Source organism: Elephas maximus, chromosome 9 (genome assembly GCF_024166365.1).
Source record: "Elephas maximus indicus isolate mEleMax1 chromosome 9, mEleMax1 primary haplotype, whole genome shotgun sequence".
Classification (NCBI taxonomy): Eukaryota; Metazoa; Chordata; class Mammalia; order Proboscidea; family Elephantidae; genus Elephas; species Elephas maximus.
The window spans coordinates 81,326,817-81,354,068 of NC_064827.1; the positions used below are offsets into that span (position 1 = coordinate 81,326,817).

The 27,252-nt window shown below is 54.6% G+C and overlaps 1 protein-coding gene across 4 annotated transcripts in view; it reads left to right on the forward strand.

Annotated features, from left to right (window-relative positions):
• HMCN2 (hemicentin 2) overlaps nucleotides 1-27,252 on the forward strand; it is a 160,810-nt gene that overhangs the window by 110,881 nt on the left and 22,677 nt on the right. For all 4 annotated transcript variants that reach the window (XM_049896977.1, XM_049896979.1, XM_049896978.1 and 1 more), the window contains 28 exons: nucleotides 1,848-1,961; nucleotides 2,387-2,574; nucleotides 3,320-3,416; nucleotides 4,254-4,415; nucleotides 4,577-4,690; nucleotides 5,840-6,042; nucleotides 6,764-6,845; nucleotides 8,466-8,597; nucleotides 11,102-11,245; nucleotides 11,336-11,495; nucleotides 11,584-11,708; nucleotides 12,172-12,355; nucleotides 14,249-14,346; nucleotides 15,087-15,353; nucleotides 15,928-16,112; nucleotides 16,522-16,603; nucleotides 16,696-16,832; nucleotides 17,425-17,566; nucleotides 17,649-17,793; nucleotides 18,546-18,673; nucleotides 19,265-19,421; nucleotides 20,427-20,548; nucleotides 21,427-21,591; nucleotides 23,547-23,654; nucleotides 23,975-24,109; nucleotides 24,499-24,633; nucleotides 26,045-26,235; nucleotides 26,682-26,895. In XM_049896977.1, coding sequence (XP_049752934.1) covers nucleotides 1,848-1,961; nucleotides 2,387-2,574; nucleotides 3,320-3,416; nucleotides 4,254-4,415; nucleotides 4,577-4,690; nucleotides 5,840-6,042; nucleotides 6,764-6,845; nucleotides 8,466-8,597; nucleotides 11,102-11,245; nucleotides 11,336-11,495; nucleotides 11,584-11,708; nucleotides 12,172-12,355; nucleotides 14,249-14,346; nucleotides 15,087-15,353; nucleotides 15,928-16,112; nucleotides 16,522-16,603; nucleotides 16,696-16,832; nucleotides 17,425-17,566; nucleotides 17,649-17,793; nucleotides 18,546-18,673; nucleotides 19,265-19,421; nucleotides 20,427-20,548; nucleotides 21,427-21,591; nucleotides 23,547-23,654; nucleotides 23,975-24,109; nucleotides 24,499-24,633; nucleotides 26,045-26,235; nucleotides 26,682-26,895 — 4,116 coding nt within the window. The remainder of the gene's footprint in view (nucleotides 1-1,847; nucleotides 1,962-2,386; nucleotides 2,575-3,319; nucleotides 3,417-4,253; nucleotides 4,416-4,576; nucleotides 4,691-5,839; nucleotides 6,043-6,763; nucleotides 6,846-8,465; nucleotides 8,598-11,101; nucleotides 11,246-11,335; nucleotides 11,496-11,583; nucleotides 11,709-12,171; nucleotides 12,356-14,248; nucleotides 14,347-15,086; nucleotides 15,354-15,927; nucleotides 16,113-16,521; nucleotides 16,604-16,695; nucleotides 16,833-17,424; nucleotides 17,567-17,648; nucleotides 17,794-18,545; nucleotides 18,674-19,264; nucleotides 19,422-20,426; nucleotides 20,549-21,426; nucleotides 21,592-23,546; nucleotides 23,655-23,974; nucleotides 24,110-24,498; nucleotides 24,634-26,044; nucleotides 26,236-26,681; nucleotides 26,896-27,252) is intronic.

A 27,252-nucleotide genomic window follows, 5' to 3' on the forward strand; every position in this document is an offset into this window, starting at 1 on the left:
CAGAAGTTGGAGAAATTGTTGGTTCCTTTATTAAGCTCCTCAAGAAGGCGTACGGCTCAAACGCTGAAGAAGCTCCCAACAGCCTTTGAGGACCACGCTGTGGTTGAAGCTCCTAGCTCATTTGGCTTTTTTCTTTTAACCACTTCATATATTTATTTAAGGTTATTTAATTTTTAAATAACCTTTTTATTTTAGAATAGTGACTTACCTGCCTTGAGCATTGTGTTCTTTTAAGAACAATCTATACAGGATCAAAGTGACAACAGCAACTCGAAAGGTTAGATAGGAACCTTAGGGGGCAGTGAGTGTATGTTAATGGGGGAGGGACAACTCGGAAAAGGAGGGTGATCATGGTTGCACAACCTGGAGAATGTAATCAATGTCACTGAATTGTACATGTAAAAATGGATGAATTGGTTTATGTTTTGCTGTGTATATTCTCAACAACAACAAGGTACAGGGAGTGGGGCTCAGAAGTGCCCAGCATCCTGGACTGCTTGTCCCACCCCTCTCGGGCTGACCAGCCACCACCGGGAGGGATTCGAGGCACAGATCCCTGCTGAGAGCCCCGGTGTGAGGGGAGACTAGATAGTTTAGCATTAGGATTTGTACTGTGTCCCACTAGGTCTGAGCCAATGGAGGGGCGGGTGGGGGGAGATGAGGTTGCACCAGCCCTCGGACAAGCAGGGTTATAACAGGGTTTGGACCCTGGCTATAGCAAAAGACAGTGGCCCCTTGGAGGAGGCAACGCTTACGGCACACTAATTGCTCCTGTTGGAAACCCCTGGGCTGATCCCTTATCCTGCCCACTAACCTCCAGCCTGAACGATTACCCCAAATCCTGGGTACACAGTGAGCTCAGTCATGCCCTGACTCCCTAACTCAGACCTTGACCGCAGAGTAATTTTAACCATCAGCCAAGCCCTGACCACAGCCACTGACCCTCTAGTACTAGCCATTGAGCTCCAGTCCCGCCACTGACCCCTGACCCTGGCCACTGCCTCCTAATCCTGGGTGTAGAGTGACCATGATCATACATGGGTCCTAAGTCTAACCCTGATCATAGATTAACCTCTATCAATTGACCCCTGCCCATGGCCACTGCCTCCCCATTCCTAGCCACTGTTCCTCGACTCTGCATGCAGTGAGCCCTGGTTCCAACCTTGGTCACTAGTCCACCTGTAATCTAGGCCAGCGATCACCCAACCCAGAATCGTGAGCAAACAGGGACCCCTAACTTGGCCCCCACTACAGACCAACTCCAGACCCATGTAGATGCTTGTCTTGTCCCTGGCTGTTCCCAGAGTTTCCTGGCCCTTGTGTAAGCACTTGATCACAGTGGTCCCCAGGTGATGCCTCCCATCCTGCTCCCAACCCCCTGAAACCTGGATGCTGCCTTCTTTGCCCCCTGAGAGCCTCCTGACTACAGCATCTGCCTGGACGCTGGCCCAGCCCTCCTGGTCTCACCAAGGAGCTGTGCTCAGCATGGCAGATCACCTGAACATGATCTACTGCCCTCTTGCTAGGCACTCTCGGGAAGCCTCAGTTTTTCCATCTGCAAGTTGGGAGTAATGACAACAGACACCCCACGGAGTCATTATTGTGGGATAAGGCCAGAAAATGATCAGCCAGGATGTGGCACACAGCAAAGCCATTACTGTGCTTTTATTTGATCCTCACCTTGACCCATGCTCCAAGCAGGGGAGGGATTATTGTCTCCTTTTCACAGATAGAGCAGACGGGGCAATGATGTGTCCCAGGTCCCCTCCAGAAGGAAGAGTGTGTTTCCTTGCTCTTGGGGGAACCTCTTGCCCCTGAGCTTGGGCCTTGTCCCCCTGTCCCTGCAGGGGGCCGAGTCCTACAGATCCCCCTGGTGCACGTGGAGGACACCGGGAGGTACTCATGCAAGGCCTCCAATGAGGTGGGCGAGGACTGGCTGCACTACGAGCTGCTGGTTCTGAGTGAGTGTCGGGCCTGGGGGAGGGACTGCTGCAGGAGTCCCTGGGCAGGGGTGAGCTGGTGGGGGGCTCCCGCCTGGAGGGGGATCAAGGTAGAGAGCATTTTTAATCTTGCAGTCCTCAGAGGTTGGTAATACAGAGGTGATGAGCTTGAGCTCTGAAACCATGTAGAACTGGGCTCAAATTCTACGTTAGCTGCTTCCTAGCTGTGTGACCTTGGGCAAATCACCAACCGTCTCTGTCTTCAGATGCCTTAGCTGCATCAGAGGCTGGAGGGTTTGGTGAGCAAGGTATGAGGAGCCCCAGTCAGATCCTGGCACCAAGCGCAGCTGCTGCCCTTGTCTCTACATCCTCCTCCTTCCAGGGCCTTTCCTCAGGGTGGGGGCCTCAGGCCACCCGCCCACATCCTCCTCTCCGCCACCCCCCAGCCCCACCTGTGATCCTGGGTGACACAGAGGAGCTGGTAGAGGAGGTGACCGTCAACGCCAGCAGCACTGTCAGCCTACAGTGCCCGGCCCTGGGCAACCCCACGCCCACCATCTCCTGGCTCCAGAATGGGCTGCCTTTCTCCCCAAGCCCGCGGCTACAGGTCCTGGAGGAAGGACAAGTGTTGCAGGTCAGGACAGCTCCCCGGGTGGACTCAAGAAGCAATGGCTGTTTGGACCTCAGGCCTCCTTGTCTTGGAGCCCGGGAGCTGCCATTTTCTGTGCCAGTTGAGGCTTTTTGCCTAAAATGTACCTGGGATTTAATTCAGCCAAACAAATAATCATCTAACTATATATAAGGAGCCTTGCTGGGCAAGACAGGCCTACACACAGCACCTGAAAGTTCAGGCAACCCCTGGAAAAAAAGAATGAACATGCATGTCACTCCTAGAGCCCAGCGTGGCACGGAGCATCCTTCTTTGGGAAGCCCATCTGCCACAGGGCTGTGTCCAGCCTTGGTGCCTCAGGCCGTACCTGGCACTCTCAGCCACCCAGTATCCAGCACACGGAAGTGAATGGGGTCCCTGGAGCCCAGCACATCACAGAGCTGGCCTCCACAGGGTTGGGGGAGACAGTAGTCAACACCTAGTTTGCTGCAGAGATACAGCGCCAACCTCATCACTCCCTCCCCAACCAAAAGTCCCACAAAGGGCTAGATGGATAGCAGTCTGCTGTGCCCATCAACGGGGCATGGTCAGTCCTGCTCCTGGTCTCCATAAGCTGCCTGTTGCCCATTATGCCTGCTAGGGGTGGGAGGGAGCCCTCATAGTAGTTCCTGAAGTGGCAGGCTTCAGGAGCCCCAGAGGAGCCTCTGGCTCTGCCCAGAGCTGTCTGGCCTGTGGCATCTCCCAGGCACCATCTCCCTGTACCCCACAGGTTTTCACTGCAGAGGTGGCTGATGCTGCCACCTACATGTGTGTGGCTGAGAACCAGGCGGGCTCTGCAGAGAAGCTCTTTACCCTCAGGGTCCAAGGTGAGCTGGGCTGAGCAGGCCCCCAGCTGAAGTGAGGCTGGTGTGCTGGGCCTGTGGTCCCCCTTGCTCCGGCTTTGCCACAGAGCAGCACTGCGTGTCAGCCATGCCAGGCTGGGGCAGACAGGTGCAGACACAATATCTTGTTCTGGCTCAAGGGCACCATCTGGGTGCTTCTGATATCCTGGGCTTAGATCCCAGCCTGGCACCAGCTGCACCCTGGGACAGAGAGCACTTGGGCGGCCTTGACTGCTAGTGGGGCAACCCTAGGTGATTTTAAGTACCTTTGGAGGCAGCTGGGAAACAGCTCTCCTGAGGCCTTAGAGCACTTAATAAGCACTTGCTTGTAGCTGGCACAGGTCTGGGCACGTTCCCTGTGCTGACTTCTTCCAGCAGAGCTATGAAGTTAGCCTGGTTTTCCGGCTGTGGAAGCAGACTCAGAGAGGTCACATGGGTGGGGAGTTACACTGCCCCCGGAATCTGTGCCCTGAGCTCCTGCAGTCTCGTGACACACTCTGTGCCTCAGTGGTCGTGAGTTCTGCCTCCAGGTGTGGTTGGCCACTGCAGCCTTGGGGAGGGAGGGTGACAATGCTGAGCACACAAGGTCTTGAACTCAAAGTTCACTTCATATTTTGGCTCTCCCACTGACCAGCTGTGTGGCCTTGGGAAAGCGACTCTCCTTCTACGAGCCTGTTTTCTCATCTGTAAGACAGTTATAATACGTAGAGGCTTCTGCATAGGGTTGTTTGAAAATGTGTGGAGGGGATGGGCTCTCTGCCTTCCTACTGGTGTGCATTCTCACTCACATGTCTTTCTTTATCCTGATGGCCATGGGGACAGTCCCACCAAGAATCACAGGCTTGACCTCAGAGAAGGTCACTACCATCCTCAATAGCAGCGTCTCCCTCCCTTGTGATGTCCATGCTCATCCGAGCCCTGAGGTCACTTGGTACAAGGATGGCCGGGCCCTCTCCCTGGGCGAAGAGGCCTTCCTCCTGCCTGGTGGGTAAACTGAGGCTTCAGCCCAGCCTGTGTGGGGAGCCAGCATTGCTTTCCCAAATCTGGGGCCAGACTGTGAGCCTGGGAGGGATTTAGGATTGGGGGAATAAGTCTGGGGGCTGGGACCAGTTTGCTGGTGCGAGAGGCTGGGCTCCCCTTTGCAGGCACCCACACACTGCAGCTGGCACGAGCACAGCCATCAGACTCCGGGGTGTACATGTGTGAAGCCCTCAATGCCGCTGGCCAAGACCAGAAGCTGGTGCAGCTTAGTGTGCTGGGTACGTTTCCTGTCAGTCCCCCTACCTGCACTGTCCCTGGCTCGCTCAATCAGCCCTCTGCCCTAAGCCTTCAGCCACTTGTGTAGCACAACCAGGAGAGGGACAGCCAACATCGGGTGAGGCTGAGACACCTCATGCCCTCTCCCAGGGATGGTGTCCAGGTGGCACTGTCTTGCACGGTGGTTAAGATCATGGGCTCTAGAATTGGACACACCTGGGTTTGGAGCTCAGCTGTGCATGTACTTGCTCTGTGACCTTGGGCGAGTTTGTTGAGCCCAGCCAACTCTGCTCTACTAGTCGTGGCTGCTTGGGCTGCATGGCTACATCTTGGCTGAGCAGGAGAGAGTGTTGGGATTGATTAGTGATGTCCGCCCTGGCACAGGATAAGGACCCTTCTCTGAGCTTCAGATTTCTCATCTGTAAGGTGGCACCTGGTATAAGGACTAAATGATGGTGTGCATAGTGCTTAGCCCAGTGCCTGGTGTGCAGTAAGCTCTGTTGACGGTGAAGTTGAGGAGGAGCAGGATGACAAACCCCTAAGAGCTTGGCCCAGGAAGGGGCCTTTCCCAAGCCTGTTTGGTCACCAGACTCTGGGCATGGAGACTGTTGCAGGGCTAGTGGTCTTTGGAATCCTTTGGGGAAAAGCTGGTCCAAGGTGTCATGGGTCAGGACTCCCTGGAAAGTGCTTTATAGCCCTGGGGCTTGTTCATTTGTTTGGCATGTTCACCTATTATACTCCAGGTGCCACGCCGAGTCCTGAGGGCTCATAGCTGAGGGTGGGGGCGTCTACATTGGTAATTACTACACGCGGGAGGAGTTGGTTTGCTGAAGGGACAGGGACTCTGGGGCCCCTGTGGAGGGCTCTAATCCAGGTAGGAAAGAGCCCAGGAGAGACATCAGAGCATCTCAACCCATGTAGGAGGCTGAGGCCCATAGAGGGCAGGAGCCTTTCTCAGGTCACCCAGCATGTCTTTGTGTGACTGACCTGGATTCTCTCACTCTGAATCCCCTGTGTCTGTGCCAACCCCTGGGGTTCAGGTCTTCTGTCTGACCCTCGTAGGCATCTGTAGACTGCTTTCCTGTGGCTGGGGCCAGGGAGTTCTAGGGGGAGGACACAGCACCTTACTCTGCTCCATCTCCTGTCCTCAGTTCCCCCCACCTTTAGGCAGGCTCCCAGCGGCCCCCAGGACACAGTTGTGGTGCGGGCTGGGGACAAAGCTGTCTTGAGTTGTGAGACAGACTCAGTCCCTGAGCCTGCTGTGACCTGGTACAAAGACGGGCAGCCCCTGGTCCTGGCACAGCGGACCCAGGCTCTGCTGCGTGGGCAGAGGCTGGAGATCCTGGACGCCCAGGTGAGCAGTCTGGGAGACATGGGAGGCTGTGGGTGGCTGCGAGAGAATTGTTCCCCAGCTCTGATGAGCCTGGGGGTGGGTGGGTGGGCAGGGGGTCGAGGCTGCTGCCTTCTCAGCCTGCAAAACCATAAACCGAGAGTGGGGGTTAGACATGGGGGGAGAGCACAGGGCTCCACCTCGCTCTACACTGACTCACAGAGTGACTGTGAGCAGACCCCTTCCACGCTCCTTGCCTCAGTTTCCTCATTTGTTAGAAAATATATATAGGATCTAGAAACGTTTTGCAGACCCTTCTGGTTGTGACAGGCTGTGTCCCTCTGGGACTCTGTTCTGTCCTCCTTCCCCGGTATGGATTAGACACGCTGAAGTGTATGTTGGTTGACTATCTGTTGGCCTTCTGGAAATCCATCCTGGGCCCCTCCCTCCTGGCCCAGCTGCATCCCCACAGCGAGGAGGCTTGGCTGACACACAGGCCCAGAGGAGGGCAGGAGTCTGCAGCCTGTGTGCAGAGCTGTCTGCCCTCCTCCTGCCTGTCCTCCTTTTCCTCAAGGCTCTTGTAAAAGGCCAGTAGGTCTCACATCCCTTTGGCTTCCTAGGCAGGACCAGCCTATTTGGGGAGTTGCTACTCTTGAAGTTTTTGAGGCCTGGATGTTTTGGGGGAGTCCTAGTGCCCCCTAGGTACCCCCATGCACATACTCACTATGGGCTCTCTCTGCCCCAGGTGTCAGATAAAGGTCTGTACAGCTGCAAAGTAAGCAGTGCGGCTGGGGAGGCCATGCGGGCATTCATCCTCACCATCCAGGGTAAGCTGAGCATTTAGCGTGTGGGGCCAGACTTGTGGCATTTCCATAGAACCCCGAGCATCACACAGGGGCTGCCAAGGATGAGAATGGCAATACCTGGAAGGAGGGGTGCTGCCGAGTGGTTAACGAGATGAGATCTAGAATTAAAAGTGCTAGGACCCAAATACGGCTCTGCCACCAGCTTGCTTTGTGGGGCTTAGTAGAGTCACTTTGTCCCTCTGAGCCTCAGGTTTATCCTCCATAAAAGGGGGCTAAAACAGCACTTGCCTGCTGGGTACATAGGAAACACTTAATCCAATGGGACTGCCATAACTGTCTCTAAAAAGTGCTGGGCACAGGGCCTGGTGTGGCAACAAGGCACTGGGACAAAGGAGCCCTCAGAGAATAGACACTTGGGAGGCCTGGGGCCATGTCATCTCCACTCTTGAAGCTTAGGGGGATCATCCCATCAGCCCAAGGACAGAACATGGATGGCATTTGATTGGATATATGGCTTGAGCTGTGGGGAGGGGAAGCCTGTTTGAGCTGTCTAGGGAAGCAAGGGATGGAGGCCTGGCCATATTCTTGGCGTCAGATGTTGTGTTAGTCAGAGTATAGACTAAGCTGTGTAACAGAGAATCCCCAAAATACAGTGAATTAAGTGAAAGAGAAGTTTATCTCTCTCATCTAAAAGCCCAGAGATGCATGTCTAGGCTAGTGGGGTAGCTTAGCTCCATGTAGTGATTCAGGGACCCACGTTCCTTCCATCTTGTTGATCCCCCATCCTCTAGGGTATTGTCCCTGTTCATGTGGCTGAAGCTGGGACATGTCACATCCTGTCCCAGCCTATAACAAACAGATAAGAGCAGCAGTGAAGGGCGAGCATTTTTACCTTAAGCAAGTGATGCCAAAGTTGTATCGTCCCTTCCATTGGTGAGAACCTCATCAGCTGGCCACAGCAGGCTGCAAAGAAGATTGGGAAATGTAGTATCTACTTTAGCAATCTTGTGCTCAGCTAAAACTCTGCTGTGGAAGATGGGAAGAGCAGGTTGGGGGACAGCAGCTATCTGCCACACATCGCAAAGTCAGTAGCCTCCCTACTAGATGAGCAGTGGGTAAATCCAATACTGAGCCAGATTGAGTAAAATTGTTAGAAATGACTGATACCAGGCTTACTGCTCAAAGGCTACAGCCCCTTCTCTTGGTGGTTACTTTGAGGAATGGTGGAAAGTGGGGAATATATTGTCCCTAAGGGCAGAGACCATTTATTGTGCCCAGCCGACTCTGTTCCACTGGCAGTAGCCACCTGGGGCACATGGCTACATTCTGGCTGAGCAGGAGTGTTGGAATCAATTAGCGATGTCTGGCCCTGGCATAGGATGAGGACTGCTGATGCATCAGCCATGCATTGACCATCCTTGGTCTAAGTAGCCTCTTCCTGGGCTCTACTTTGTAACAGCCAGCTACTGGTCCTATTTACATCTGTGAACAAAACAATCCATGTCTCCATCAACAGCAGAGCATAAAATGTGAACTCTTAACTATAGGAAAGGGCTCCTCAGGCATCCCTGATCTGTCTGAAAGGAAGGAAAATAGGGGAAGATTCTCAAGATCCTGGGAATCTGGGTTCTTTTCCTGCAGTGCCCCCAAAGTTTGAGAACCCCAAGATGGAGAAAGTGAGCCAGGTGGCTGGGAGCCCCCTGGTCCTGACCTGTGATGTGACTGGAGTCCCCGCACCCACTGTTACGTGGCTAAAGGACAGAATGCCTGTTGGTGAGTATGTTGTGTCTCCCTTATCTTTTTAGTGTAAAATATCCCTTTATATAATGAAAGGACGATGAAAGCAGAAGAAGGTTGTTGGTTGTTAAATATTCTTGGCAGAATAAAATGCTGGCAGCGCAGTGTGGGTTCCACCCAGCCCCCACTTTGTCTTTTAACGTTATTGGCTGTTGAAATCCAAATGTTCATCGGAAACTGCTCCTGTGGGGTCCTGATGTCTTCAGTCAGCTCTCAGGAGGCACAAGACGTGGACTCTGAATTGTGCAGGGTGGGTGCTAAGGGCCTGACACCAAGCTTGCCCCAGAAACAACTCCTTCTCTGGTGACTCAGCTCTGTCTGGGCCTCACCTTTGGTTGCCAGCCCCGTCCAGACCTTTGCCCTTGTCCTGCCCCCATCATTCGGTCTGCAGATCCCCTGTCCTGTCAGGTGGTAAACATCTCTGACGCCAGCTCTCCACCCCACAGCCTCCTCCTGTTCTGACCACCACTATCCTCCTCCCTCCCCTCTAGTGAAGCCAGCACCCCACCCCCACTGGTCTACTGGGCCCACTCTCCTGCCCTCCAATCCAGGCACTGCACGCTGGCCAAGGGATCTGAAAGTGCACCTTTGGGTGGCTCATTCGTCTGTTGACCATCCTTTCACTGCTCTAGCCCTCAGAGCCGTGGCCCCGGGGGACCCTGCACTGCCGACCCACCTCTCCCCACCCACGTTCCCTGATCCAGCCAGACCCTACTACTCCTGGCTCCTTACACGCTCCCTGTGTTCTCTCTCTCTCTCTGTATTCTGTATAACAGCTTTATTGAGATATAATTCACGTACCATCCAATAACCCATTTCAAGTATACAATTTGATGGTTTTTAATATTTTCACAGAGTTGTGCAATCATTGCTACAATTCATTTAAGAATATTTCACAACCACAGAAAGAAACCTCATACCCGTTCGCCACTTCCCATTTCCCCCAAACCTCCCAGCCCTGGGCAACCACCGATCTACTTTGTCTCTATGGATTTAGAGATTCCGGACAATCCGTATAAATGCAGTCATACAGCATGTAACCTTGTGTGACTGACTGCTTTCACTCAGCATTGTGTTTTCAGGGTTTGTCTATGTTGTAGCATTTATCAGAGCTTCATTCCTTTTATTCCCGAATGCTATTCTGTTGTGTGGATAGACCACGTTTTATTAATCCATTCATCAATTTTGTTCGGGTTGTGTCCACTTCTTGACTGTTAGGAGTAACGCTGCTAGGAGCCTGTGTGTACAAGTGTCTGTGTGGACAAATGTTCTCAGTTCTCCTGAGTATGTACCTAGAGGTGGAACTGCTGGGTGCCCTGTTCTCTCTTGCTTCTAGACCTTTGCACATGCTGTTCCCCTGGCTGGAATACCCACCCCGACCCTGATCACCTCCACTTTCACGGGCTAAATCCTGTTCATTTTCGACTCTCAACTGAGACTCACCTCTTCAGAAGCTTTCCCTGCCTCCCTTGCCCCAAGGTCCCTGGGCCCCATTAGGGGATTCACAGGGCTTGTCCCACTGGGCTGTGCTTGTTCACTGTCTGTCTCCTCTGATACATTTTGAGCCTCTTGAGGACAGGGGGAAACCCTGGTGGCATAGTGGTTAAGTGGTGCAGCTGCTAACCAAGAGGTCAGCAGTTTGAATCCACCAGGTGCTCCTTTGGAAATTCTATGGGGCAGTTCTAATCTGTCCTATAGGGTCGCTGTGAGTCAGAATTGACTTGACGGCAGTGGGTTTGGTTTTAGGTTTTGAGGACAGGGACAGTGTCTTATTCATCTTTGATTCCCAAGCTCAAGGTTGGGGCATATAGTAGGTGCTCGATAAATCTTGTGCTGAAAGCTGGCTGGACAAACAAATATCTGGGGGCAGGTCAGTCAGCCTGGGTTGATGCAGTTAGAGAAGGCCTTGGGGCAGAGGTGGGGCTGGAGAGAATGAAGAGGGGGGCCTCCCAGGCTGGGGTAGGGGCACAGCCTGAGAGAGGCCTGGGGGAGGCCTGAGTGTGACCTGTGTCAGGGTCAGTGAGTGGCTGGTCCACCTTGGTAGGTAGGAGGGAGGTGCAGGGGTGGAGCTGGAGGGAGGGTGGGAGCGCCAGGGCTGGGCTTGAGAGTCAACAGGAAGAGGAGTAAGTGTTTAGGTTCTTGGACACTAAAGGGAATTGGGTGCCTTGGGAAGAAGTGTCCTCAATGGAAGAAAGTACAGTGGGGTTTTAAGGAACAGAGCAATCAAAGAAGCCCAGGCCGCAGAAGGTTATGATGTATACAGGAAGGAAACCCTGCCCCACTCTGGGCATCAGTTTCCCTCTGAGCCCAAAAAGGGGTGGGCGATTTGAGAGTTCCCAGGGGTCTTTCTGGCTTTGTGAGTGTGAGGGATGGTGATCCTCTCAGGGAGCCATGTGACTTCTGTGTCTGTGCCCAGTGGTGGCACACTGGGTAGTAGGCCCCATGCAGCTGCAAGCCTGGCATGTCCTTCTTCCACACAGAGAGCAGTGTGGTCCAGGGTGTAGTCTCCCGTGGGGGCCGCCTCCAGCTGAGTCGCCTGCAGCCAGCCCAGGGCGGCACCTACACGTGCGTGGCTGAGAATGCTGAGGCTGAGGCTCGCAAAGACTTCCTGGTGGCTGTGCTGGGTAGGTCTTTGTCCTGTGTCTCCCTCCTGGGCCCTCCCCCATGCCAGCCCTTACTGCTGCCCCGGGCCTCACCCAAGCCCCCCACCACAGTGGCCCCCCGGATCCAGAGCTCGGGCATTGCTCAGGAGCACAGCGTCTTAGAGGGTCAGGAGGTACGGCTGGACTGTGAGGCCGAGGGGCAGCCACCGCCAGACGTGGTCTGGCTGAAGGACGGTGGCCCGCTGGACCAGGGCGTGGGCCCCCATCTCCGGTAAGGCCAAGCCTGTGCCCTCCCCCTGCAGGTGGCAGAGCCCCCAGACCCTCAAATACCTACCCTCGGCTTTCCCTCCCTGTGGCAGGTTCTACCTGGATGGCAACTCCCTGGTGCTGAAGGGTCTGAGGGCCTCAGACTCCGGCGCCTATACCTGCGTGGTCCACAACCCCGCCGGGGAGGATGGCAGACTGCACACTGTGAACGTGCTGGGTGAGGAAACCTGGGGGCTAGACACAGAGAGCAGTCCCCACCATCCCAGGCCTCCAGCAGTCTGGCCAACATGGGGGCCTACAGTGGGGACATCTGGGAAGATGAGAGCAGGGCTGGGCTGTGAGAGACCTAGCTTCAGGGCCTAGCTCTGCCCTTACTGTGCAACCCAGGCCACTGATCAGACCTCTCTGGGCCTCCGTCCTCTGTCCCTCATCCACAAACTAGAGACACAACCACTCCAGCCCTAAGGCGGCAGGGGAAAGTTGGGGGATGAATGGAATGAAGAGAGCCACACGGTGAGGCCGCCACCCCTTACAGTGGCCCTCATTCCTCACGTGGGGTGCATGTGACTCTAAGAATCCCTGGCCATGATGGTTGCTTGTAGTGGAATTCCAGGTATTGGCCCCATCTCCTGCCCCCCAGATCCCTCATGGTTTCTTCCTGTCCTCTCCACCCTCCCCAGTCCCTCCCACCATCGAGCAGGGAGTAGGCAGTACGGGGAACCTGGTGAGCAGGCTTGGCGAGCTGGTGACCATGGCGTGCCCTGTCCGGGGCTCGCCACCCATCCATGTGAGCTGGCTGAAGGATGGCCTGCCCCTCCCGCTGTCCCAGCGCACATACCTCCACGGCTCTGGCCGCACCCTCAGGTACGGGAGCGGCTCCCCATCACGGATCGCAGGCCCCAGTAACACCCTTCAGGCATCTTGGGTTTTAAACATGTCTGAATGGTTTTGGGAATAAAAATAATATAGATGGATAGAAGCTTATGATGGAGAGAGTGAGAGGACCCCAGCCCCAGATGAAACTCCACTGAGGCTCAGAAATGAAGGGACCAACCACCCTCGGGTACTCACACAGTCCAGTGGGGGAGACAGACTCAGAATCCGGTCGTGACACCTGGTGGCCCTTGACTCAGCCTGGCCCCCAGGGCAGAGGAAATCAGGGAAGGCTTCCTGGAAGAAGGTACCCGAGGAAAGTCTTCATGCATTCAAAGACACTTATGGTATGTTTAGTGTTCCAGGAACAAGGATAGAGCAGTGAGCAAGACAAAGTCCCTGCCCCTGCAAGCTTCAGGGGGTAGGGGACAGGTGTGTGTGTGTGTGTGTGTGTGTGCGTGCGTGCGTGTGGAAAACAGACAGATGTAAGAACGAAACATCAGGAGGGATATATGCTCTGAAGAAGAATGAAGCAGGGTGAGGGAATGGAAGGTAGCTGTGGAGAGTGCTTTTTTAGGGTATCAGGGTGACATCTGAAGTGAGACCTGGAGGTGAGAGAAGGGGGCAAGTAGATTTGGGGGAGAAGAGCATCCAGACGGAGCAAACAGCTTATAGGGGTCCTGAGGTGGGGATGTGCCCAGTGTGTTCAAGGAGCAGAGTGAGGGTGGAAGACAGTGGGGGGAGGCCAGCGGCTGTAGGACCTTGCAAGTCCCTGGAAAGACTTGTGGGTTCTCCTCAGGACAGATGGAAAGCCGTGGGGGTTGTAGCATAAGAGCGCCACGATCTGACTTAGGTTCCTCAAGGACACTTTTGGCTGCTGTGTGGACAAAGACTGTGGGGCAAGGGCAGAAGCAGGAGATGGGGCAGTTACAGGCTGCTGTAACCATCCGGGAGAGGCAGGATGTGGCCTGGGCCAGGGAAGGGGTTTATGAAGAGCTGAGAATGAGAAGATTCAAGGATGACGCCAAAGTTTTTCTCCCAAGGAACTGGAAGGTTGGGGTTCATGTTTTCTGAGATGGGACCACGGGGGAAGAGCAGACTGAGAGGGGACGTTCTAGAGCTCAGCTTTGAAAATACAGGTTTAAGAGGCTCTTAGAAGGGACTTCTGGCCAATAGTTTGAGGGGCTCTGAGACAGGAGATGCAAGAGACAGTTGGCTATTCTATGGCAGAGTTCGGGGAGATGGACATTTGGGGATTGTCAGTGAACAGGTGGTATTAGAAGCTGGGACTGGTTGTAACCCCCAGGGTGAGTGTGGATGGCAGCCTTGGCTGCCAGCTTAGGACAAGTCTCAAAAGAGAAGGGCCAAGGAAGAAGGTGGAGCAGGAGCAAATGAGGAGTAGGAGGAGGTGGGGGAGGGTGTGCGGTCGCAGGAGCCACGTGGAGATAGCAATTCAGGGAGGAAGAGACCAAGGACCAAACGAGACAAGGCTTGAGAATTGACCAGTGACCTTGGCAACATAGCGGTTAATCGTGATCTTGACAAAAGAAATTTAGGAGGACCAGTTCGGGCAAGAGCCTGACTGGAGTGGGTTCTCGAGAAAGTGGGAGGACAGAAAGTGGAGACAACTCTTGTAGAGTCCTGAAGACAAAGAGGCAGGCTGTCCTCACGGCAGGACCACTGGAGGCCTAGAGACCTGAGAAGCTTCCAGAATTTGGGAATCAGGAAATCTGGTATGGAGCCAGATGAGGTCAGATGGCAGCAGGGCCAGGCCCGGGAAGAGGAGTTTGGGGCTTTACTGTGGGGGCACTGGACTTGCTCAGGCTCACGTGTTAAGGCATGTCCACTGAGCCTGCCTCTCTCTTGATCCTCTTGGGTGTTCAGGATTTTCCAGGTGCAGTTGGCAGATTCGGGCATCTTCACCTGCGTGGCCGCAAGTCCAGCTGGCGTGGCCGACAGGAACTTCACCTTGCAGGTCCACGGTATGGAGGAAGGGGTGGAGTATGCAGGTCCTTTGGCCTCGAAGGGTGAGAATCAAGACCCTTGGCCCCTCTGCTAGTCTTGGTTGAAGGAAGGGCCAGACTTCGTGGGTATCAAGGCAGGACCAACATGGGGACCGGCTTTCGATGGATTCAGTTGTTCATTCATTCATCTCACAGTGGTTATTGGATGCTCTGGTAAGCCTGGGACTAGCCAGGCACTGGGGTGCAGCTGCGTGCTGCAGTGGCCCCTGCCCACAGGAGGTCAGTGTGGGAAGCAGTAAAGAGACAATTGCAGTTGTGGGGAAAGTAGAGGATACTGAGGAGTCCCTGTGTGGTGCAGATGATCTACGTGCTCAACTGCTGAATGAAAAGTTGGAGGTTCAAGTCCACTTAGAGGCGCCTCGGAAGAAAGCCCTGTCAATCTAGTTCCAAAAACCCAGCCATTGAAAACCCTATGAATCACAGTCCTACTCTGCCACACATGAGGCTGCCATGAGTCGACTCCATGGCAACTGGTTAGAGGATGCTGAGGGAGCACAGAGGAGGGCATTCACCTGGCCTCAGAGGTTCAGGGAAGGCTTCCTGGAGGAGGTGAGGTCTAAATCCAGAATTGAAGATAAGAAGGAATTGTCCAGGAGAAGGGCTTTCTGACCAATAAGAACAACCTGTGGAAGAGTCCAGAGGTGAGGGCCCCCTGGCATGGAATAAAATGACTCCTGCCCACCTCTTTGCCTCCACAGTGCCCCCTGTCCTGGAGCCCATGGAGTTCCAGAAAGACGTGGCAGTGGTCCGTGGCTCCTCAGTGGTCCTCCCCTGTGAGGCCCGGGGCAGCCCCCTGCCTCTCGTGTCATGGATGAAGGATGGGGAGCCCTTGTTTCCCCAGAGCCTCGAGCAGGGGCCTGGCTTGGAGCTGGAGACAGTGGGGCCTGGTGACTCAGGGACCTACTCCTGCGTGGCCACGAGCGAGGCAGGTGAAGCAAGGAGGCATTTCCAGCTGACAGTGATGGGTGAGTCATCTTCCCTGGCAGCGGGCATGGTGGAGAGGATGGAGAGGGAAGTGAGGCCCTCAGAGGCTTGGGGATGCTGCCTGGGAGCAGGGCTTAGGAAACCGGCTGGGTCCACATGGATTGCTAACCTTGACCAAAGGGACGTGGGCGGCAGGGATGTCTTATTCTCTTGGGGCTGTGAACCTCGGTCTGGTCCACCAAACCCTGATGGCATAAACAAGAATAAGAGCCACCGAAATCTAGGGACAGAGCCCTAAGTGTCAAGCAATAATTTTGTGAATGTTGTGCTATGCTGGAAAAATTCACACGAACTGTGCCTTCCCTCCACACTGCACCCTTGCTGGTTTGCAACACCACTGCTTGTTGCTTGCCTTTGAGGGTCAGTGCTGCTTCCGGAAGATGGGCCATGCTTTCTGATGTTTTCAGTACCCTCCAATAGACCACTCACTTGCCTGTCGATGGCCCTGTCTGCTGTCAGGTCCTGGCAGGCAGGGAGTAGCAGGGAGATGAGCCCCAGCTCCCAGGCCCTTTGTATGACTCCAACCCCTGACTAAGGCGGGGGTGTTTCTTGCAGATCCTCCCCACATCAAGGACTCAGACCAGACTGCAGAGCTGTTGCTGACCTCTGGCACCCCCTTGGAGCTCCTGTGTGATGCCCAGGGCAACCCCCCACCCAACATCACCTGGCATAAGGACGGACAGGCCCTGAGCAGACCAGAGAACAGAGCCGGGCGGGTGCTCCGGGTCAAGGGTGTGCAGGTGCCTGCTGTGGGATGGGCCTGAGGGGAGGGGAAGGGGCCTTCTTTGTGCCCAGCCCTGTGCAGGTGTTAGGATGTGGAGACGACTCACGTGGGCCATGCTCTCGGGGACCTCCCAGCCAGGTCAGAGCCAAGGCTGATGTACAAACCAGATAACTGCCCATCCAGGGAGCCCTGGGGGCAGGGGAGGGCTGGCAAAGTCAGGGAGGACTTTCTGGAAGAGGCAGGCCTTGCCCTAGTTGCTGAAGCAAGGGTGAGTTGGAGGTAGAGAAGGAACATTCCAGAGAAGGGGAATGGGTTGGCTGGGATAGCAGTATGGGGGAGTGAGCAGGCATGTGTAGGAAGGAAACCAGGTTGGAAGGTGGGCAGGCAGGGGCCAGAGACAGGTGCTAACTCCGCTCTGTCCCCAGGTGAGCAATGCTGGGCTGTACACTTGCCTGGCCAAGAACCCTGCTGGTGAAGTCGAGAAGAGCTTCCGGGTCAGAGTTCAAGGTAGGGGGTGCAGAGGCTGGGGCAGAGTTGGGAGGCAGGACATAGCGTACAGGGGAGAATCCATCTCTCCTGTCCTCTCTGCCCCTGCCCAGCCCCTCCAAGTGTTATTGGACCTCAAGGTTCCCGCTTTGTGGTTGGTCTGGCCCCAGGGCAGCTGGTCCTGGAGTGCTCAGTGGAGGCCCAGCCAGCTCCCGAGATCGAGTGGCACCGAGACGGTGTCCTGTTGCAGGTGGGTGCCAGGCTGGGGACCTTGGAACTCTGCCTTCTGTACCTCTCAGGCTCCAGACACTGACCAGACTAGATCCAGGGTGCTGAGGGCACCCTTTGCATATTGCTCTCCTATCTGCATTCTCCCACCCCATTATTTTTGTCATCTCCATTTCATGGGTGGGAACACTGAGGCAAGGCTGGGATTTGCACCAGGGCTTCGTCCCATTGCACCTTCCAGCTGCACTTGGAGGCTGTGTGACTTGGGCCAGTTTCTTAGTTTTTTGAGCTCTTCCCGCAACACCACTTGGCTGCCGTGTACCCAAGGACTGCAGGGTCTTGCAATGGGAGCTCCAGCTCCTTATCTGAGCATCAGTCCGCTCTGCAACACCCCGGACAGGCAGAGCTCCACAACAGGCTGCTTAGTCCCTCCCAGAGCAGCCCTTTTCCCCAGAGGCTTCTCAGCCAGGTGTCAAGTCAGGGGCTCCAGGCCAGCTCGGAATGAGGCAGAGGCCGCTGTTGGTTCCTTGGTCTTCCTTGCCTATCATTGGCAGAAGGGCCTGGGGCCTGGCACAGAGCTGACAATGGTCTCTCTGTCCCGTGGGGCTCTGCAGGCAGATGCCCACACACAGTTCCTGGAGCGGGGCAGGTTCCTCCAGCTGCAGGCCCTGAGCATTGCTGACGCTGGCGACTATAGCTGCATAGCACGCAATGCTGCGGGCAGCACCAGTGTGGCCTTCCACGTGGACATTCACAGTGAGTGTGCCCCGCCCCTGCCCTGCCTACCCCCAGGACCCCCACAGGCTCCCAGCACCTGCTTCCTCTGCTCCTCCTCCAGTGACGCCCACCATCCGGCCGGGGCCACCGACAGTGAATGCCTCAGTGAACCACACAGCCCTGCTGGCCTGCCAGGTGGATGGAGTGCCCCAGCCCCTCGTGAGCTGGCGAAAGGATGGGGACCCCCTGGATCTTGGGAACCCAAGGTGGGAGCTAGAAGGGGGAGAGCACTGGGGAGGGTCTGAGGTGCCACTCTGGGCATAAACAAAAACCCATTTAGGCATTTGGAGCAGGACATTGACTGTATTATCAGAACATAGGGTGTCATCAAAACATAGGGACAGACAGGTCCACTGATTGAGGGTGTGGAGATGCTGTCTGCTTCTGTGTGTGTGTGAGCTTCATGCCTCTCTCCTCTCAGACCAGTTTTCACACCTTGCTCTGTGCACATGGCAGAGATGTGCCCAGGTTTAGAGTTCCTCAGTTCACGCAGCCTGCAGAGCCTAGTGAGGTATTGTGAATCCCAATTCCAAATTTCCAGGGCATAGAATTCCATTGGCCCAGTCTTAGTGACGAGTCCATCCCCAATCCAATCAACTGTGGCCAAGGGCAGAATTACACAGTGCAGAGCTGGCCTTTGGGAAGGGGTAGTTCTCAAAAAGAGGGGAGCTACCTCTCCCTGCTGACTCTCTGGGAGAGGGTGGGCTCAGGCAGGAACATGGGAGGCCCTAAGCAGCTCCTCTCTCACCCTTTCTGATGCTTGGTTGGGTGTGGGGAGCTGTGACCCTCTGACCTTTGCCTCATGGACTCAGGTCTCTGACTCCTGAGTTATACCCTCTTACTGGGAAAGCTGGGAGTGAGGAGGAAGGTTTTGCTGGAGACACCACCAGGGGTCCAGCCCCTCACAGAGCCCAGGTGGGTCTGCCAGTCTCCATGGCAATCCCTTCCTCCTTTCCAGATTGGAGATTCTGCCTGAGGGTTCCCTGAGGATCCAGCCGGTCCTGGCCCAGGACACTGGCCACTACCTCTGCCTGGCATCCAACTCTGCTGGCTCTGATCGGCAAGGCCGTGACCTCCAGGTCTTTGGTAGGTGAATGAGGAAAGGTCTGTTCCCTGCCTTCAGCATCCAGCCCCGTCTAGACTGTGTCCTGCTTGGCTTCTGGGCCACCCCGGATGTCCAGAGCCGAGAGCAGTGATCTCCAAATATTTTCGATGGTGAAGCCCATTAGTAAAAAGTTTTGAGCATGCACATATAATTTTCATGCATGTATTACATGTATTTACCACTGTATTATTACCTTAAATATGTTGTAAGGCATGCACAAAAAAGTAAGAATTTGAAAGGATAAGACTAAACATCACTGTTATCCAATGCTCTAATCTCTTCCCACTTCAATGGACACTTTGGTTGAGGCCACTCTGGGGGCCCTGGCTTTGGGGGCCAATGGGGCCAGTGGAGCTCTAGAGGTCTTATTCAAGGAGGGATGACTTAGGGGACACCAGCCTCAATCATAAGGAAAAGCCCCAGATGCCCCAGTTTCAGGAGCCTGTTGGAAGTTTTCCCTCTGGCCCACTCTCCTCTTTCTTCCCTGGGGATGGGTTGAGGGTAGTAGCCAGGGCTCTTCTGCTGCCACCCTCATCCTGCGCCCTGTTTCTTGATGACTTCCCTCTCCCCAGAGCCTCCGGCCATAGCCCCTGGCCCCTCCAACCTGACCCTGATCGCCCACACCCAGGCCTCACTGCCTTGTGAGGCCAGTGGCTCCCCCAAGCCCCTCGCGGTCTGGCGGAAGGATGGACAGAAGTTGGACTTCCGCCTGCAGCAGGACACCTACTGGTAACACGCTGGTCCCTCCAATAGTTCCAGGTGATGCAAAGGTGGGGAAGAGTATGCCTATCTCACTGAGGAAGAGCCTGGCCTGAAATTGAGGCTGGGATGTGCTTGAGGTCTCACCAAAAACACCAAACCTGTTGCCATCTAATCAACCCTACAGGACAGAGTAGAGCTGCCCCATAGGATTTCCAAGGCTGTAAATCTTTACAGTGCAGACTGCCACATCTTTTTCTTGGGGAGCAGCTGTTGGTTTGAACCACAAACCTTTCGGTTAATGGCTGGGCTCCTTAACCACTGCGCCTAACCATTGCACCAGCTGGGCTCCTTCACCAAAGCCCAGACCAGCACTTATATCCCGACCTTGGGGCCAGAAGGGTCTTTACACTAAGATGGACAACTGGCAGTAGGTGGGAGCATTTGGGACATACAGCCAAAGAGAAAAATGTATGGCCTTTAAAACACTGACAGTCACTATTTGTTCAAAAAGGACTCAAGTTAGTGCTGGCTGATCCTGGACACATGACTTCTATGGGATTCTCAGTCTCGCCATTTTCTCAAGTGCAGCCGATTGTTAAATATCAGTGGGAGCATTAAAGGAGCTGATTCACCAGTTACTTTCAGGAAATGTTTACTGTGTTAGGTGCTGGGTCTAAAGCAGGTGCTCAACAAACAGGAGCTGTTGTAATTAGAGGTTTGAATTTGGTTATGATTGTAAAAGTGATCATAGACAGTTATTGTAGAAAACGTGCAGGGTTAGAGAAAAACACAGGGATGAAAACAAAAATCACCCTCAACCCCAGCAGCTAGAGTTAACTACTGCTGATCTTTGCGGGGTAGAAACTTCTAGAAGAAACTTGTACCGTAAGGGCCAGGGTCTAGATGCAGGGAGGGGAAATGGTCATGAGACCCCCACATCGGACTGTCCTGGCAGGGAGGCCATGGTGGTTATACCAGGTTGGCCTGGCTATTCACTCGGCAGTCAATGATCTATCCATCTGTCTCTCCCAGGCTCCTGCCCTCCAATGCCCTGCTCCTCATAGACCCCAGCCCCCGGGACTCAGGCCAGTTTGAGTGTGTGGTGAGCAATGAGATGGGTGAGGCCCGCAGGATCTACCAGGTGACTATTCACGGTGAGTGGGAGGTGGGCGAGGAAACCTGGGGTGGGGTGGGGGGAAGCACCTTCCTTTTCTTGGGTACTCTCTCTGCCTGCAGGGGCTTGTGCTGGTTTCCCCTCGGCCTTCCTGCTTCATAGGCCACCTCCTCCAGGAAGCACTCTCTTATCCCAGCTCACCCACACTGACACAACCCCAACTGCAGCATAGTTCCTGGCTTGCAGGAGTGGCCCCTCCCCAATCCAGAACTTTCTAAACCCTAATCGGACTTTGTCATCAACCAAGTTAAAATCCCTCCCACCATGGCTGCCCACTGCCCTCAGAACCGAGTCCAAAGTTTCACCACAGCCACAAGGTCCTTCATGGTCCAGCCCTGCTGCCCCCAACCCCTCAGCTTCAGCTTGCCCCACAGCTGGCGTTACTCTGGGATCCAGTCACGCTGCTTAGCTTATTGTTCCTCACCTGGAGCCTTCACACATGCTGTTCCCTCTGCCGGGAACACTCTTCCCTTCACCCTTCACCCAGCCAACACCTGCTTGCCCTTCAGATCTCAGCTTAAGTTCCACTTCCCCCAGGAGACTTCTCTAGCTTGCCCCTCTCCAAGCTGGATTGCTCCCACAAAGCCCCCTTCTCTTGTGAAACACTCCCTCCTGTGAAGTGACAGGGCCAGTGTCTCTACAGAAAGCTCTTTGGGACTGTATCGCTTCCCCCAACAAATATATTTGCTGAGTGAGTGAACGTGACTTCCCCTCTGTTGCACATCCTTCCCTGAGCCTCAGTCACTGATGGTTCATTTTGTGCGTTAGTTTCCATTCCTAGTTAGCACCCTCCGGTCCTTGTGGCTGTGTGTCCCCAGTGGACCTCAGCAGGAACTCAGGCCTTATCTTGCATTTCAGTGCCTCCCACCATTGCCGATGACCAGACAGACTTCACCGTGACCAAGATGGCACCCGTGGTCCTCACGTGCCACAGCACGGGCATCCCAACCCCAGTTGTGTCCTGGAGCAAGGCAGGCACCCAGCTGGGGATGCGAGGGAGTGGCTATCGTGTCTCACCTGTGGGTAAGTAGGGGTGAACCACAGAGAGATGCTGCTAAGGGAGATCAGGAGACCTGGGCAGAGAACGTGAAAGGAGCTGGTTGGGGTCACATGGTGAGGCAAAATGGAAATTTTGGCCTGGTTCTGCCATTCTTTTGCTGTGTTACTTTGGGAACTTCATTGCCCTTTCTGGGCCTCAGTATCCCCTTCATGCACTACAGTTTTGAGATCCGTCAGTGGCTCCCTGATGCTAGGTGGCCTATCAGAGCTGTTTCACAGCAAAATGAGAAAAATAATAACAACATACAGCATTTTCATAAAGCTAGGCTTTTTTTTCTTTTTTATTTATTTATTGTGCTTTAAGTTAAAGTTTGCAAATCAAGTCAGTCTCTTATATAAAAAGTTATATACACCTTGCTATCTACTCCTAGCTGCTCTCCCACTAATGAGACAGCATATTCCTCCTCTCCACCCTATATTCCCTGTGTTCATTGAACCAGCTCCTGTCCCCGTCTGCCTTCTCATCTCGCCTCCAGACAGGAGTTATCCAGAGTCTCATGTGTCTACTTGAGCCAAGAAGCTCACTCCTCACGACTACCATTTTCTGTCTCACAGTCCAGTCCAATTCGTGTCTGAAGAGTTGGCTTGGGGACTGGTTCCAGTCTTGAGCTAACAAAGGGTCTGGGGCCCATGACCTTCAGGGTCCCTCTAGTCTCAGTCAGACCATAAAGTCTGGTCTTTTTACAAGAATTTGAGGTCTGCATCCTGCTCCATCAGGGATTCTCTGTTGTGTTCCCTATCAGAGCAGTGATCGGTGGTAGCCGGGCACCATCTAGTTCTTCTGGTCTCAGGCTGATGTAGTCTCTGGTTTATGTGGCCCTTTCTGTCTCTTGGGCTCATCTTTACCATATGTCTTTGGTATTCTTCATTCTCCTTTGCTCCAGGTACGTTGAGACCAATTGATGCATCTTGGATGGCCACTTGCTAGCATTTAAGACTCCAGACACCTCTCACCAAAGTGGGATGCAGAACGTCATAAAGCTAGTCTTATCCAATTAGAAGGATTGTCCTTTATTCTGAAATGATGCTCTTCTTAAATTTTTTGAGTTGAAAACTCCTTTGTTTTATGAAGCTAGGGTAGTCGTGGATGGTGGTTTTTTTCCTAATGTCCTTGCTTGTCAAAATAAAAAGTTGGCAACTTTATGGGGATTCTTAAATTAAATTGATTTATTAGTTGGTTAGTGGAATCCTAATGTCTGGAAGCCACTGGCTAGATCTGTAGTTTTCAAACTCTTGTGAAGCTATAGAGCCCTTCCTTCTAACAGCCTGTTATAGGAAATCCCAGCTTATAAAACAAGCTGTGCTTTCAGTTACAACTGGGTGGGGATGTGTGGGTGGTCCCAAGTTCAGTGGGCCTCCTTTCCTCGCCCACCCCAGCAGGCTTTCAGGGGTCCACAGAGGATGACTTAGAAACCACACGACTGCTGAGGTATAGTCTGTAGTCTAGGAAGGTTAAGGTGATGTTCACTGAGTACCCAAGGCTGAGGGGAGGGAAAGAGGTGGCAGTAATCAGAGGAGGCTTCCTGGAGGAGGAGAGTTCTGAGCAGAACGCGATGAGGAGAGAAGGGCAAGGGCTGGTGGAACTGTGGGTGGGCCAGGGCAGACCCTAAAACACCACAGCCAGAAGGATTTCAGAAACCATCTTATCTGATTCCTCATTCAACACATGGGGAAACTGAGGCCCAGAGAATGAAAGGGACTTGTTCATGGTTATGCCCCGGGCAGGGAGAATTGCAGGCCTAGAACCCGGGTTCCCACCCTGTCTCATACCCAGTGCTATTTACACATGGGCGGGGGAGGCAGGTTAATTGGCCTGGAGTAGACACCAGGGTAGGGTGGGTAAGAAGCCGTCCACTCCCTCACTGGGCACATCTGCCCCAGTCTCCTCAATCCTCTCCGTACCTGGTTCCCATCCACAGGTGCCCTGGAGATCAGACAGGCCCTCCCTATCCATGCTGGCCGCTACACCTGCACAGCCCGCAACTCTGCTGGTGTGGCCCACAAGCACGTGGTCCTCAACGTGCAAGGTAAGGGTCCCTGGGCAAGAGAGCCCTTGGGGCAGTGGAGCAGGTGGCAAGGTAGAAGCAGGTGCAGCTAGAGGACTGGGGATGAAGGTGAGGATCCTGGGGCTCCAGATGCCTAGACCTGCCTCTAAGCTGACTCCCTGATGGAATTCATTGGGAGAAAAGAATCTTTCCGCTTGCCAGATCCTGCCACCTCCTTGGGGAGGTTTCCAGAACACCCTGGTCCCTTTAGAGGCCTCTCTCTGCACTGCTCAGAGGCCACCTGGTTGGAGGGAACTGGGTACTAAGGTGTCCCAGGGACCTCTGCCTCTGATCTTTCGCAGCCTCCCCGGTGGTGAAGCCATTGCCCAGCATAGTTCAAGTGGTGGCGGGGGAGGAGGTGGTGCTGCCTTGTGAGGCCTTGGGCATCCCCCGGCCAAGCATCACCTGGCAGAAGGAGGGGCTCAGCATCCCTGCAGGTGAGTCTCCATGGCAGCCAGCAGGGGAAGGGGAGAGAATGGTGCAGGCTTGGGCATCCTCCCTCCTGCCCAGGACACTCGGCAGTCCTGCTGAGAGCTTCCAGAAAGCCCCTGCCCTGCCACATGCACGACCCCTCCTCCGCTCCCTGCCCTGGCTTTACCCCCACCCCTTTCCCTTCACCTTTCACCACCCCAGAACCTGAATTCCATCTGGGCACTCGGAGATCGAGTTGGGAGGTTGGGGCGAGGGGTGGCCCACTGCACTCTCAACCAGGCTACTCCACTCACTCACCCTGTTGACCACAGCAAGTCACCTTGGCTGCCTGATCAGACAGAACAATCCAAGCTGCCCCAGCCCCCAGTCCCTGATTTTCTCCCACCACATTCAGGAGCAAATACCCAGATCCTCCCCAGTGGACAGCTACGGATTATCCATGCCAGCACAGAGGATGCTGGGAACTATTTCTGCATCGCCCAGAACAGTGCAGGGAGCGCCATGGGGAAAACGCGGCTGGTGGTGCAAGGTGGGCTTGAGAGAGGGGCTGAGGTGGCCCTCAGTAACTGACAGCTCCTGAGAGCTTTTTCCTCTGATGGAGCGGGGTTAGGGCTGACTAGATCAGGGCATGCCCCAGTAGCCCCCCAACCCAAGCACTGCTTGTGGGTATACATAGAAGGAATTGAGGGAAAACACACTCTCTCATCTGGCCCCCAAAATCTGGCTTCTGACAGTAAATTCTGGTCCCCACTGCCTTCTCTCTGGCCCCTCCCGTGACACCCCTCATTAATTTTGACTATCCAGTGTCAATAGACGTTTCTGTCCCTTTTGTTGCACAAACACAAAATTAAATGTGCTGTTCCCTTAGTTTGAATAATCATGGTCTCCAAAGATGAAGGAGACATAATTGACCAGAATTCTGCAAAATATCCCGGGAATGTTCAGTACGGATCAGTCTGTGCTTTGATCCAGGTGGCAGCTGTGCCTGCGGCTGCTGGGTGTCACTGGGGTTGACTCTGCCGTCACACTCCAACTTTGGCTGTGAACTCAGAGGGGCTCCTGGCTCCATACCAGCTCCCCGAGGTTCCTTGGCTAGTGTGTCCTTTTCCCTGTGACTTGGAGCATTGCTGCTGGTCACCAGACAACCCAGATCCCAGGCCTGTCCAGCCAGTGGCCTTCACTCTGCCCCCAGCATCACTCCTCCCCAGGGGAGGAAGGTGCATGGGCTTGGTGACAACTGTCCTGCTTTTGGCCCTGGGGGTTGTCCGACAGAAGGAGTCTATGCCCAAGTGGAGCCTGAGCCTGAGTCAGCGTGTGTGTGTGCGCGCGCACACGTGTGTGTGCCCAAGTGCCACGGGGTCACCCTGCCACAGTATCTTAGTTACCTTGTGCTGCCATAACAGGAATACCACAAGTGCGTGGCTTTAAAGAACAGTTCTGGAGGCTACAAACCCAAATCAGGGTTTTGACCGTGTCATTTCCTTCCTTGTTGATGGCTCTGGGTGTCCCTTAGTTCCTGGTCTCATAGTCAGTCCTCACTTGGCATCTGTCTTCTCCTGTGTGTGTGTCTCTGTGTACGTTCTGCTTTTTATAATTCAGAAGTGATTAGATTTAGAAAGCATCCGGCTCAGGTATGATTGAATTAGCATAACAAAGAAAACCCTATTTCCAAAGAGGATCACATCTACAGGTATAGGGGCTAGGATTCCAACCCACCTTTTGGGGGGACACAATCCAATCCATAACATAAAGCTTCACCAAACTCTAGAGAATCCTGAACTCATCCAGGCCACAGGTGATGACCTGTGGGCCAGAGAGTTTGTAGGGACAGCAAATGGGGATGGAGGAAGGGGCTGGGGGATCGTGCCAAATGCCATGGACCCTGGGGCAGGGGCAGCCCAGCCAGGGTTCAGCCCTTGTGGACCTTCTCTCCCCCCTAGTCCCACCCATGATCGAGACTGGCCTCCCCGACCTGTCTGCCACTGAAGGTTCCCACGCCTTCTTGCCCTGCACGGCCAGGGGCAATCCCGAGCCCAGCATCACTTGGGAGAAGGACGGTCAGCCCGTGTCTGGAGCTGAGGGCAAGTTCGCCATCCAGCCTTCTGGGGAGCTGCTGGTGAAGAACTCGGAGGTGAGGGCCCCGCCGTTGGGGAATAATTGTAGCAATGACAGGAACAGACATCGGCTGAGCACCCACTGTTTCTCATGTTCTGTGCTGAGCCCCATGTAGTCTTTTAATACCCAAAACCTTGGGAGATAGATGTTATCATCCCCACATACAGATAAGGAAACCAAGGTTCAGAGTGTACCTAGTATTCTCAAGACAAGTTGTGGCCAAGAGGCAGAACAAAGATTTGAACCTGGGCCTCCATAGCTGGCTCCTGGTGGGGAGGAGGGAGCCTAGGCCTAGGGGTAGGTGAAGTCTTTGTGTCCCCAAAGTACACTTGGTTATTCTGAAACCACCCTGACTTTGGATGTCCTCCCCAGTCTCAGTCACTTTGGGGAGTGAGTTCTGAGGGCCTTCTGGCCCAGGCCAGGGGCCCAGTGCGCGGGCTGACCTCTCCCCTCTGCCCATAGAGCCAGGACGCTGGCACCTACACCTGCACAGCCCAGAACGCTGTGGGCCGTGCCCGCCGCCGCGTGCACCTCACCATTCTGGCGCTGCCCGTATTCACCACTCTGCCTGGGGACCGCAGCCTACGCCTGGGGGAGAGACTGTGGCTTCGGTGTGCGGCCCGGGGCAGTCCCACCCCCCGCATTGGCTGGACCTTCAACGACCAGCCGGTCACAGGTCTAGGCCTGCTTGGGGTGGGTGGGAGGGCTCCCAGGGCCCTGGGGGCTCAAGGAGGGGAGAACAGGTGGGGAAACCCTACCTAGTGGAGGCAAAGAGGGTGCTGGTTAGTCCTATGGGTTCTGGGTCTCCAGACTTGGCTCTGTGGGGGGAGCAGGGGATGTCAAGGCAAGCCCATCAGTGGCCACCCTGCCCCAGCCACACTTCAGAGCAGGCGAGAAGTCACCTACGAAGAAGTCTTACCCTGAAGACCTCAGGGCCAGGTGCAGAGGCTTGGTCTTCAAACCTCTTCCCCTGGGGGGTGCTCTCTTTCCACCTGGGACCTAGGAGATGTTCAGAAAGGCACAGAACCCTCAG